At 38.2% G+C, this 12,884-nt stretch overlaps 1 protein-coding gene across 4 annotated transcripts in view; it reads right to left on the bottom strand.

Moving 5' to 3' along the window:
* MBP (myelin basic protein) overlaps window positions 1-12,884 on the bottom strand; it is a 110,525-nt gene that overhangs the window by 78,595 nt on the left and 19,046 nt on the right. For all 4 annotated transcript variants that reach the window (XM_054629883.2, XM_054629908.2, XM_054629900.2 and 1 more), the window contains exon 2: window positions 6,546-6,619. In XM_054629883.2, coding sequence (XP_054485858.1) covers window positions 6,546-6,596 — 51 coding nt within the window. In that variant the 5' untranslated portion in view covers window positions 6,597-6,619. The remainder of the gene's footprint in view (window positions 1-6,545; window positions 6,620-12,884) is intronic.

The raw sequence follows: 12,884 nt of genomic DNA, 5'->3' as shown, positions 1-12,884 counted from the left end.
CCTTGCTAATTTAAGTGGCACTGGCATTAAACTCATTTGACAGGACATTTATCTAGTTCTGCATCAAAGCTAACAAGGAGAGAACTGCAGAAAACTACCACAAAAACATGGCATCTGAAGCACAAGACCTTAAAAAAGCACAGAGTGCACTTCCCTCTTTTAGTCAGTTCTGCAGGCTGAGGGTGGGAGAAGAAAGCCCAACACCCTACCTCCTCCCCAGCCAAAACCACAGCCCCTGCACCTCTTCCTTTTACACCCATGCAGGCTTCACCAGCTCTAGACCCAAACCAAAGAGCACTAGGACTTAGCCATTGCATGCAAAACAGAAAAACACACTTGAAACTTACTTTATGCAAGCAATGCCCACACATTTACTCACTTTTTCACTGAAACACAGATCTAACCACACACTGCCATGGTTATACAATTCAGGCAACTCCTTAAACATTAGCAGTGGGTGCTGTGGCAGGGCCAGAACCTGCTCCTCACTTGTACCTGCCTCACTTCTCACCTTTTATCTTTTCCACCCATTCCTTGCACAGTACCCTTCACATGCACCAAAGGCAAACATGGAAGTGTAGGAGTATCATCATCAATTGAGGTACAATTTATTATCCTCACAAAATTTCAATGAGCTTGCTATATTTTAGACAAGAGAAGGATTAATTGCTGCAGCCACAATTGACTGTACTAAACTCAGCACCCAAAGAGTTTAATGCAACAGTCAAGTAATGGAACACATTACTTGGATTTAGACACAAGTTGTTCCTTTAAACTTCATAGTAGAACTATTTGCCCACTGAAACATTAACACAGACTTCTGATGCCATACTGGGTGCTGGTGTTAAGGTTAATTTTTGAGGACAGATGTCACAGCTACTTCATGCTTGGCATTCTCAGAGGTTTCAAACAGTAAGTCATTTCTGTATCATCTCACCAGCAGAAGCACATTAGTGCCTGAAGGCTCCACTCAAGGTCTCCAAGAACTACTATTAATACAGAATGACACTGCCTCTATCCCAACAAAGCATCCAGTTAGACAGCACGAAGGTTAAGAAATGAAATAGGAAAACAGAGAGACCACATGAGGATTTGCTCAAGGGCAAAGCTAGGCTGATGGTAGAACATGAGGAAAACAGACATCTATCAAATTCAACTGGTGTTGTTGAACCTGACTGCCCAGAACTTCCCTTCACACCCTTGAAGAAGATTTGCCTCTTCCGAAAGCAGCAGTTCCTTGTACCAGGCACCAGCATAACCAGACACCAGTTGGTCATAAGGATCCTACAGATCATATCTAACTTGTAAAACTGACTGGTGAAAATGCTCACCAATCTCTCACAGAAAACACTGGTGCTCTCAACATTTAAAGTTTCTTTCTCCTTTTCGCTTGCCTTCAGAAAACATCCTGGCTCAAGGGGGAGTGTTTTAATCTATCCATCAAATAGCAAAGGATACACCATAATAGTTCCTGTGCTCTTTACTGCTTTACAGGAAAGAGTAAAACTCTGAAAAACCACACAATTACACTGGAAAATAAAAATAGCTCTATACAACTTTGCTAGGGAAAAAAGTGAGAGGGCTTTGTGATTAATTTTTTATGGCAATACAAATGAATTTTGTATGGCAATAGGACTATTTCTTTTTGTTTATTTTTTACAGAAAAGTGTACCGCAGACTTCAAAATCTATACAATCTCTATGTTACATCTCTCAAGCTGTATATACTAAAAAATAATAAACTTTTATCTTAGAAAAATAATACTTCAGAGCAATTAACTAAGCAAGTAAAAAGTGTTTCATCTGTTGTTTTTTTCCTTTTTTGATAATTTATGATGCATACCAAGAGGAAGCACCTGGCAAAAACCACACATCCAGCTCAGGCCTGTAAGCAGCCTAAGCCATGAGAGGTAGTGAAAGCTTTTATGCTTGCAGATCACTGAGCATGTATGAGATGAACAGCTCAACTACCATCGTGTGCCAGTCATCTTAAGAATTTCAACTCCCTTTCACCAGGAAGAGACAGAAAATTTTCAATCAGTGTTACCCAACTGCAGCCTTAGGGTGCTAATTTCACAACATTAGCAAGGTAACAGGGGGGAAAAAAAGAGGAGAGGAAATAGTTTCTGTGCTGCTTTAGAGGAGATTCTATCTGATTTACTGATACATGCTCACTGAAGCAATTTAGCTTGAAGTAGTTATGCTGAGCTCGCCTTAAACACCGAGAACCTGTCAGTTTATTAAAGTTATATCAAATCAACCACTGCAAAACACATTATAGAATCTAGGTACATAACACAGGGCAATCAAAGGCAAGATTTTTCACAAGTTCATTACCCAGCAAGACTTGGTCATTATTAACAGATTATTTTTAGTTCAAAGAAAACATTAAATTGCAGACTGAATGCCTTATTCATCATTATGTCTGTTTTCAGTTTTGGCCTGCAATTACATTTCCCAAGGCTTTTCAGAGCTGAGTACCAGAAGCAGCAATTTGGTTTGGTTCTTTGCTGATTTTTTACAGCGCACCCCAATTACATAAAGGACATGAACTAGGTAAATAATCCAGCATTTCCCATGATCTAACATGTCCCAGGCTTGTATAAATTTCTTGAGCAATCCCTTGACATGGCAGTGCAGTGGGTTTTGATCTTTCACAACAGGTCACAAACTTGATTTCCATCTCCCCACAGTACTGTGTGACCCTGGAAACCAAGCTACACGGACCACGCGCATTTGGAAGTTGTTCTGGAATAAGTGGGACAATGCCAGAAACCTTCCTTCAAACCCCTCTTCCTGAACAATCAAAGGGCCAGTTTTGACAGATAGCAAGGAAGTTCGAAGATTTTGGAATGGCAATAATGTGCTGTGCAAAATTCTCTAATGAGGGGTAGCAGAGAACTGTGCTGTTGTAACACTGGCAGCTTTAAGTCATTGCAAAAGAGATTGTGCCACTTCATAGTGTAATGATGACAAATTAGCACACAGCAACTAGAACACTAAACCAGTAAAACTCCACTGTCTGTTCTCTTTAGTCCTTGACATTTAGCTCTATGAGAAGTTAAAGAAACTCAGGGCACTAAACTCATGACAGCCTAGTCATTTTGTTATTGTTGTTCTTAGATATATTTATGTTAAGTTCAAACTCAAGTATTAACACTAAGAGGAAAGTAAACAAAATAAATACTTAAACATTTACTAATGCATCAAGCAGATGCAAAGTCTAGTATCATTCAAAGTAAAAAGAAAAGATAAAATCCCGAGTTCATTGAGGAATGTTTTTGTATCTTACAAAACTAAAAAATGCAGATCCATCAAACGTATGAGAAAGAAATCCCACAGAAATGAGTATGCTATTGCTGTAAGTAAAAGAGAAAGGTTTTGTAAATACTCCTCCACATTATTTATGTCAAACATTTTTCAAAGTATTCACTTAATTTCACAGTATCTCATTATTTATTAAATAATCTCTGTAGCTTGCCATATCTATGTATCAAGGGGAGAACAATATTTTGAAGGAAGTGTCACAGCATGGGAAGCCATCTTAATGTCTTCTGTAAATTTTGAAATTTGAAAGCATATTGGTGTCACCTTAGACAGTTCATGAAGTAATTGATTTCCAGAAGTCCATTACTAATTTTGTAATTCAAATACACAAATTTACTAAAAGTAAAGTGAAGCTAGATGCCAACTCTAAAAACCACCAAATCAAGCTAATAGTAATTGCTGGATTAAAGGACATTTACTAGACAGCCAAGAACTGGGATTGCTGCAATTTGCAACAGTCTCTTTAATGTCACTACACATAAAATAGCCCTCTGGAGAAATGGTCTACCAGTCCAGGAGCAGTACGGTAGCTGTAAATCTGACCTCAAAGGTGTCACTGTCATACTTTCTGAAAAATCCCTTCGCCAAGATTTCTTCTCAAGGGAGGCTGGGGCGCCTCAGAGAGAAGGGAGGGGAATGTTATCTCATTTGCTTCTCCCTGTTTTGCTGCTTTGGAGTGTGGTTTGGAGATTGTTTATCCAACATGGGAATTGCTTCTACTTAATGACCGATAATCACCACCCGGCTCTGTCGGGACTCTGGAAGAAGTCACAAGTTTTTCATTAATATCTTGTTAAGCCTTCTGTAAGTATCCTTTCTCTATTCTTTAGTATAGCATTCTTTTATATAATTTAATATCATAAAATAATAAATTAGCCTTCTAAGAACATGGAGTCAGATTCATCATTTCCTTCCTGCCATGGGGTACCCTTAATATACCACACAAAGGTTCAAAGAAGCTGCCTAAAATCATGGTTTTCCTTTAGACCTACAGTTTTGGGGAAGGACTTATAGTAAACAGCCTGAAGAGTCAAAGTAATGAAATTTAGAAAGACCCTTGGTAAGATGTTTGCCTCTTTCTTGCAGTTCTATTACTATGAGTGAGGAGAGGCAGTTCAGCATTTCCACTGAAGTGTCTGTAAGCCGTAAGCAGGTCTAGAAGATTAGTGGGAAAACAGTTCTAATCTACAGCAATATTGAACAACAACAAAAAAACCTGCTTCAACTTTGAAAAAAAGAGGAAAAAAAACCCCAAAACAAACTGGTTTGGCTAATGCCTCTAAGAAACTGAATGCTGCCTGAAAGAACTGAATCAAGAATGACTAACTACAGGGAATCCATAGTAGCACCTTAACCATGTATTTCCTGATTTTACATCTATGGCCTTGTAATTTCTTGTGGCATGATTACTGTTTTAGACAAATGAGATCATGCACATCTCTGTGCATAAAGGGAGATTTTGATCAAGCACTGACAGTTTGAAAGTTTAGGGGTTTGGTGTTTTGGTTTTTTGACCCTCTAGGAGGATGAGTGAAGGACAGAAGATATTACTACAGTAGTAAGTTCCTGCCTCACAAAACAATTTTGGTAAATTAATTTTATTTTGATTGCAGAATCAAGTATTCTCCATGAACTGATTAGGCCAAAGAAGGAATTTTAAAGAATTGCAGCCATCCATTTCCTTGTAGTTCTGTCCTACATACCAAGTGCAGACTCACGGTCACCTGACTCTCACTCACCACCACAAAATTTGTACCTCTTGCACAGGCTGTTGGAATTTGAAGAATTTTTAGCTTTTTGAAGCCAGATGTGGCCCACAACTCACCCACCTGCCATCCAGATGCCTCAAACACATGATCCCACAGCAGGAGAGAAGCTACGATGCGGTTTTTTTTAACCAAATTTTATCCTCAAAGACCAAAGCAGGGGATATTTGGTGCACTGCAGCCCATCAAGCTCCGTAAACGTAATGTATCATACCTGCAGGATCTCACATGCTTACTCAGAAAGGATCAAAATATTTGGCTAAATGTTTCTGTTTGGTGCATTAGACATTTCTGCACAACTGAGTTTTCAAAAGGGCAAGTCTGCAAGACCAGGCACCACAAGACAGCAACTTGGGATTCATACTATTTGTACTCAAACTGAAACTTTGGGCCACAAAATATATTTTGCAAAATACTGCACTGACACAAAACAAAACTGTATGTAGCCAGCTGTCCTCTGTTCCTGTGGCTTTCTCCCCATCCCTTCCAGTGTGACTATGCATTTTCCTAAAGGAGATGGCAAGGAACTAATAACTGTATGAGTTCCAGTTTGTATGCCTTTTGGGGATAGCTGATAATCTGCCACAGCAAAGCAAAATACCCACATTGCTCCAGATAAAGCCAGAACTATGTGTTTACAGCTTATGTCCAATGCAAAGGGCAATAGTTTTATACAGTGTGGGCTTAGACTGCAAACTGTTATTTTTGGATGAGGATATGTGGAGGGAAGATAGCAAAAGCTAGCAACAAGCAGTGTTGGTTTTTTTTTTTACTTTAAATATATATATAGAAAGATGTTCTGTTTTAAGATCTGTGAAATCTCTTCCGGTACAACATAGCAAAACAAATAAACAAGATATTATCACAAGGCAAACAGAATACCACATTATGTGCAGAATACACAACAGTGTCAGCAGATGCTTAGGAATCAAATACTAACTTTTAATGAACATTTTGACAGTTCCCTTTTTTTTTTTTTTTTTCCTAGGGAGGAGATTTTTAAAGCTGTATCTCCTTGGATTGACACTCTTGTCCTTAAAATCCTCTCATTTTACCTATTTTTTCACAGTGTCTTTGTCATGAATAAAGCAAATTTTATTGCCCAAATGAAAAATTGTCAACACACAGAATATAACTCTGCTCACTGACTCTTAAAAAAGATACTCTACAGTATCATGATTCTAAGGCCCTTTCATTCATTATCACCATGACTGAGAAGATTATTATCAACTATGGATCAAACATCACATCTCTCACTAAATCCAGCACAAAATCTTCATTTGGCCACATCTCATAGGACACTCTTTTAAAAACATGATCACTTTACAGTGTAAACTACAAAATAGTAATGGTAACAGTGATCTGGTAAACAACTACTGTCCTAAAAATCCCCTGTATTTCACAGAATACATATTTCCCAAGTGGCTCTCTCTCTTCCATTTTCTACACTCACCTTGGTTGACTTCTCAGTGCTATGCTCTCGTTTTCCTACATGGTTCCCCATGACGGATCACCAAACTTTAAATTCTGAAAAGATAAAAACAAAACAACATTTTTGAAACCAATACATTTGTCAAGAAATACAGATAAATTTTTAACCTGACACATATCAAAGAAAATTTTCATATTCAATAAGAATTTTTACAGTCCAAGGTAAGATCCTAAGGAAAAAAAACTTCCATGCTTATCTGGTCTATTTTGCACATTTAAGCAATATCAGAAAGCTTTACTACTTCTATTAAAAAAGACATATAAGAGAAGGAAAAAAATAAAATGCTCTTTTTGAAATTTGCACATAAAACAAAACTAGATTAGAGATTCGGTAGAGGCCCTGTCTATCAATATTATGTTTTTAATAACAAACAGTGCAGTATGTATCAAATAATTTGTTACTATAAACTTCCATAATAGTTCAAGTAAGTTCTTTTGAATTCACACTTACCACTATATAAACAGCAATTAGTGAAAAAAGCACCACATTAACTGCTAACAATTTGCTGTGAAGGTTAGAACATGTAAGTTGTTTACAGCTCCCACTTTCATGATGAGCACATAAGAAATGCCAACTCTTTCTTCATATTTTCTGGCTCATTCTGCCATATCTCAGCTTAACAGAGCTTATGTAGGTTAAACCACAACATGCAAATTTCAGCTTTTAGAGCACACTCATGGTTGTGCCACATGGCTCTTGTCATAGAAGCAGGTGTCTGTATAGGACCTTGCAGCTGCTGCCTTGAGATGATTTGAATGCAGTTCATCACAGCATTTAGAGTCATAAGACTTAAAATTACATGCATGACTTAAAATTACATGCATGAAATAAAGCAATAGGCTATACAAACTCATATATTGTTATAACCCCAGCTACATGCACTGATTTGTGTACAAAAGGATTCTAAAGACAGAAACTTTGCTCTTGACAAAGTACACATCTGTGATGGGCAGTCATAAGTAATCAATCTAATTTTGTATCTCTACTTCAACTTTTAGAGAGACTGATAGATTTATTTACACACACACTTTACCACCCCACCCAACCCCCAGTGACAAATTTCAAATTTTGAGGGTCTACAGTGCTTATTTGGCGATTCACTGAATTCAGTTTGCTTTAAGTTCCATGTTATCACTGTATCCAATTAAATAAATCCGTAAAAAAATCCATTTTCAAGGTCTCACAAAATCAAAATTAAAAACATCCAAGCTCAGTAAGTGCACTCAAGTTAGAATTTATTACTAAATTGAAAACAGATGTTTTTAAACCGGCCCTATCTATTGCAACCAAGATTAAAAAACCCACAAAACCCAAAAAGCCCTGTACTTTCCAACTGTAAGATCAGCACAATCAATTCACCCATTTTTGACATTCTAAAATTTTTGAAGGAAAAATACCAATAAATTCATATACTCTGGGTTTCAGACCTCAATTTCCTCAAGCTGGCCTTTGCTCTACAAATTATGAGCAGCAGCTCATTCCTCATCAAGTAGGTGACGAGGAATTGGTGAATTTCCAACATAAGGAAAGCAGAGCAGAATACAAAACTGTAAGACATGTCTACAGAAGAACATAAAGACAAATGTTCTAAATGTTATTTTTCCACTCATTTATCAAAAAAATAACTATCAAATTTGGTACATAACACAGATATGTCTAAGTACAGAGATGATGAAGCCAACATAACACTTGCAGACCAGATCTGTGATCCTGTCCTCCTGCCTCCCTCATGTCTTTGGAGTAACACCCAGGAACAATCACCCTGTACCCATAAAACACCCACAACTAGATTTTATTTTTATCTTTTTTTTTTTCATGCATCAATGAATGCAGGTGTTCAAACTGAAGAGAAGTTAGCTACAGGTAACTGCTATTAATTCCTCACATAGCAATAAAACTAATTTTCAGCTAAAGGGACAAAAGCAAGCAGCCACTGTAAGGGTATCCTAAATGTTACAGATTTCTTCATGCTACCTATTAAACAGTGAAATCTAAGTAATCCTTTGGCAAAGAAAGGATTCCAAGAATCTGACATGAATTATGAAAGAAATTGTATAGTACCAGCTGTTCTGTAGATACCTGATTAGGAAGGAAAACCATACATACATGCAAGCATTTATAACAACAAAGACTTAATTTTTCACTTCAGCCTCAAGCAGAAATCTGCCTTACTTGACTAAAAACTGAGCACACAGGTTGTGTTCACCTCAGGATGAAACACTGAGACTTAAACACTGACTCTGGTTCTTACTGTCCAGAGGGAGACCACACTGCAGAGTTTCTACCTGCACCAATCTTTATGCAATGAGTTGAGTCACTGACTTCAATGGGATTACTCACTTTTACAAATCTTTGTAGGAACTTGCAGCCAACTATTCTAAACATCTCAGCTGGAAAAAGATTCATATTTTCTTTTGAGTCAACTTCATAATGTACAGGTTGCTGGACTAAGCAGCTCTGTATGAAGTGAAGACAGCTTCTTACACTTCTTAACAATGTCCATCAACTGAACAGCACTCTTTGCAGAGGAATCCATGAATGATTCAGCACTGATGAACAGCCACAAGAACAGTCACAGTGCTCCAAGCAATGAAGAAACAGAAGTACTGTGGAAATGCAATACCTTCTTCGAATCTCACATGAATCACACCTAACAATAAGCTGCCAAAACAGGCCTGCACATGGGATCGAGCTTATGACCACAACAGCACTTACCAAAAAGCTTCCTAGTGAAACCCTGCAAGTTTTGTAAATCCACTGAGATGACAAATTTTGCACATGAGCTTGAGTCACAAATGAGAGGGGACACCCCACTTGCCTGCAGTGGACGGAGTTACATCACCAGCTCCCCTATAAAACTCCCCATCAAGAGCTCCTGGTTTCACATTAAAACCATCTGAGAGGCTCAGAAAATTAAAGGCCACACGACTAAACTGATTTAACAGGACTAAAAGCTGAAAACGTTTCTGCTACCTAAAAGCTCTTTAGGGTGAAGTGAGTGAATTGGGGCAGGAAGTTATGAACCACCACTGCAGGTGCCACCAGCAGAGCTATCCAGCTGCCTCAGCACCATGCCACAACCAGCTCCTGAGCTGAATCAGCTCTGCTGCCATGACCTGGCACTTCCCAATCCATGACTGATACAGCAGTAGCTCCACCTATGCCAGCTGCTTTGAGTAATTCCAAAAACAGCCAAGGGATTTTGCCTGGGGAAATGAAATTAAGCATCTCCTCCCATCAATTCACCTTCTCACAGAGTTTAGACTAACAGATAACCTGATGGAAGCCTAGACCCCAAGCAGCTTTCCCACTCTCTTCACAGCAGGAACCCATATTCCAACTAGCAACAACTACAGAAATGCCAGGGCTTTACCCAAGGACAAAAACTTGTTTTTCCAAAATTCAAAATAAGAAATGGAAAAACTCTGTTCTACACAACACATACCTCTAATAATACACTTGGGTTGGCATAATGTAATTTACCTTCACCTGAGCAGTTAATTAAAAACAGGGGTTTAGAAACATATATCATTGTAGTGTTTTTTTAGCCCATTCTAGTCTGCCTGTCAATATTTGCAGCTAAACAAGTCGTTCTAGTGATCTTTCCATACACACCCACTGTCCTATAAAGAAGATTTAGAATTACCTTTGAAAGGCAGAAAAACACTTCTCCAAACCTTCTGAATATAACAAGAAATGCAATGGAATTACTTTTTGCAGGTTATGCAGTTTTAACTGCAAAATAGCATTTTCTTACTCACAGGAGCCTGAAAAAAGTTCACCCATGTAGTCATCAGACTTTAAATAAGTGATATTGTAATTGAGAAGTCAAAACAGTCTGTAAGCCAATCCACATGTAGCACTTTTATTGAACACTATTGGTTACTTCAAATTAAAAAGCATAAACTACTGAATGTGTATCACCTGATGCTGAAAATGGATTTTAAAAAATGATCTTACCTCTTCCCACACGTTAATTATGACTCAACAGAACTACATGTAATAATAAAGGTATGCAAGGACTTACATATTTACAGGTATCAGAACATAATTACTACCTTGTCTAGGAATATGTATTCATCACAGACTGATGCTGGGTAATAGTGCAGAGCTACAAGTGCTCCTAGCCTTACTCACACATGGGAAGGGTAACCATAGAATATAAAAATATTTGAGGAATTTACTTAAAACTTCCTGCTAAAATCACAACTGTTCTTATACATTTTACTACTATATACAGATCTTAACAGAAGAAAAAAAAGTGTAACTTCTTTTAAGAAATGCACAAGTTCTCTCTAATTCTGGTAGACTCCTAACATAAACTCTTAATTACAAACTTACCCAAGGTTTGGTGGTATTTTTTTGTTGTTGGGTTTTGGTTTGGGTTTTTTTGTTTGGTTGCTTGGTTTTTGGGGTTTTTGTTTTCTTTTTTGGTTTTGTGTTTGTTTGGTTTTTGTGTTTGTTTGTGGTAGTGTCAGGTCCTGGTTACAGAGCTTCCTGGGAAGCAAGCTGACACACTGCACAGCAGTGGCTGCCAGCTAGATGGAAATCTTTGAGTGGTTTTTTTAGGCTCTCAGTGTGATACACAGCTTTCCAAGGAAGCCTTTCACTTCATCTTCTTTCAAAACAAGACCGAGGCACTTGGCATGCCTCATCTGTTTCTTCAGAATTCCCTCATTGTGGTAACCAAATATTCCAACTCACCAAGAAAGAAAACCTCCAGCAGGCACGAATGAGTGACCTGCAGCTAAATCCATCAGCAGCCACAGTCAGACTCTTGATAGACAGATGTGAGCAACCACATAACTAAAGTAACCTGCCCCATGGATAAACTGCTCCACAGGAGTCTCACCATCTTAATTCAACTGTTAAATCAATTAATAAAATATAGTGCCTTAAATCCCTTACAAGTTTCATTGTTATTTAACACAAGTATAATTTTTCATTATTGTGAAAGAGTGCAATACTTCCTAAATCAAACTTTATTTCACTTTTGACTTCCACAATTATATTTCTCTGAAAGAAAAATACATTATTCCAGACATATTTCCATCATGAATTATCAAAACCAAGATTTCAGATGTGACCATAGCCTATAAATCAGAGAAATCACCAGGAGTTTAGTACTTACAAATGTATTTAATCATGCTTGTATAGTGTCTTGCATATCACAGTCCTGACCTATCTAAATATTACAGCAATTTCGATGTTTACAGATAACTGCACGTATCTTAGCAAGGACACTAGGCCTAGAAAACCACTCCTCTGAGAGACTGGCCAAGTTCTGAAACACTTTTACCTGAGAAAGTACTCCCCAGTGCTAGCACAGTTGCTCAGTAATTCATACACACTCCATGTATCATTCCAAAGGACATCAAAATTATTTAATTTTCTCTAAAATTTTCTGCAACACTATGGCACATGAGAAAGGCTACAACAGCGAGAGAGAATATATTCTGTGAAAAAACGTTGTTGCAAACTATTTCCTAAAATTGCCATAGGGTAAGCATCCTGCTTAAGGACATCCAAGGTTTAAGATGTTTCCTGACTATTTTGATTACCATTTTCTTCTATTGCCAACAAGAAGGATATTGCACATTATCTTTTACAGAAGCATGTGATTTCCAGGAATCTCACCTCAGCACACTGAGCATATTCCAAACTTGATTCTAGACTACAGAGAGATTACAATCAAATTGCTAAGCGACATTTATTTTCTGTAGCACAGGTTCTTCTTGCTCTTCTCTCCTTTCTTCCTTCAACCTACTCCACTCTCCTTGCTAGAGCGACATCCACCCTGTCCATTAAGGAAAAGAAAATTTCTCAACAGGGCTCTTCTGCTTCCCAAATGGAAAAATGCTCCCCTAAGGTCATGTAGCACATGCTGGTACCTACACTCCTTTACGCAACCAGAAATCATCGGTGACCACAATCATTCGGCATTAGCCACATGTTTACTGTTTGTCTTCAAAACACTAAGATTAGCAAAGCCCTGTGAACTCTGTGCCAATCCACCTGCAGGGTCATAAGGAAATTTCCTTATCAGCTGCAGTGCACCTGAGGAGGGTGTGCCTGAGCCAGGTAGGACCCCAAGGGCCTGGGGCAAGGTGCAGCAGCACGTTTGAGCACCCAGCACGTTTGAGCTCCGTCCCCTCTGCCTGCTGCACTTCTACCACTGTACCTACAACCGCATCTTGACTAAACTTGGATTTCCTTGTAAGTACTCTGTGACTTTGCTGAGATACTTGTGCCTCTCAGCTATTCCCAGTCTAGGGAACAGAGGAGGCCACTCATACACCT

Source organism: Agelaius phoeniceus, chromosome 1 (genome assembly GCF_051311805.1).
Source record: "Agelaius phoeniceus isolate bAgePho1 chromosome 1, bAgePho1.hap1, whole genome shotgun sequence".
NCBI classification, from domain to species: Eukaryota; Metazoa; Chordata; class Aves; order Passeriformes; family Icteridae; genus Agelaius; species Agelaius phoeniceus.
The sequence above is the reverse complement of the archived record's forward strand: the minus strand, read 5'-3'. Positions and strand labels throughout refer to the sequence as shown.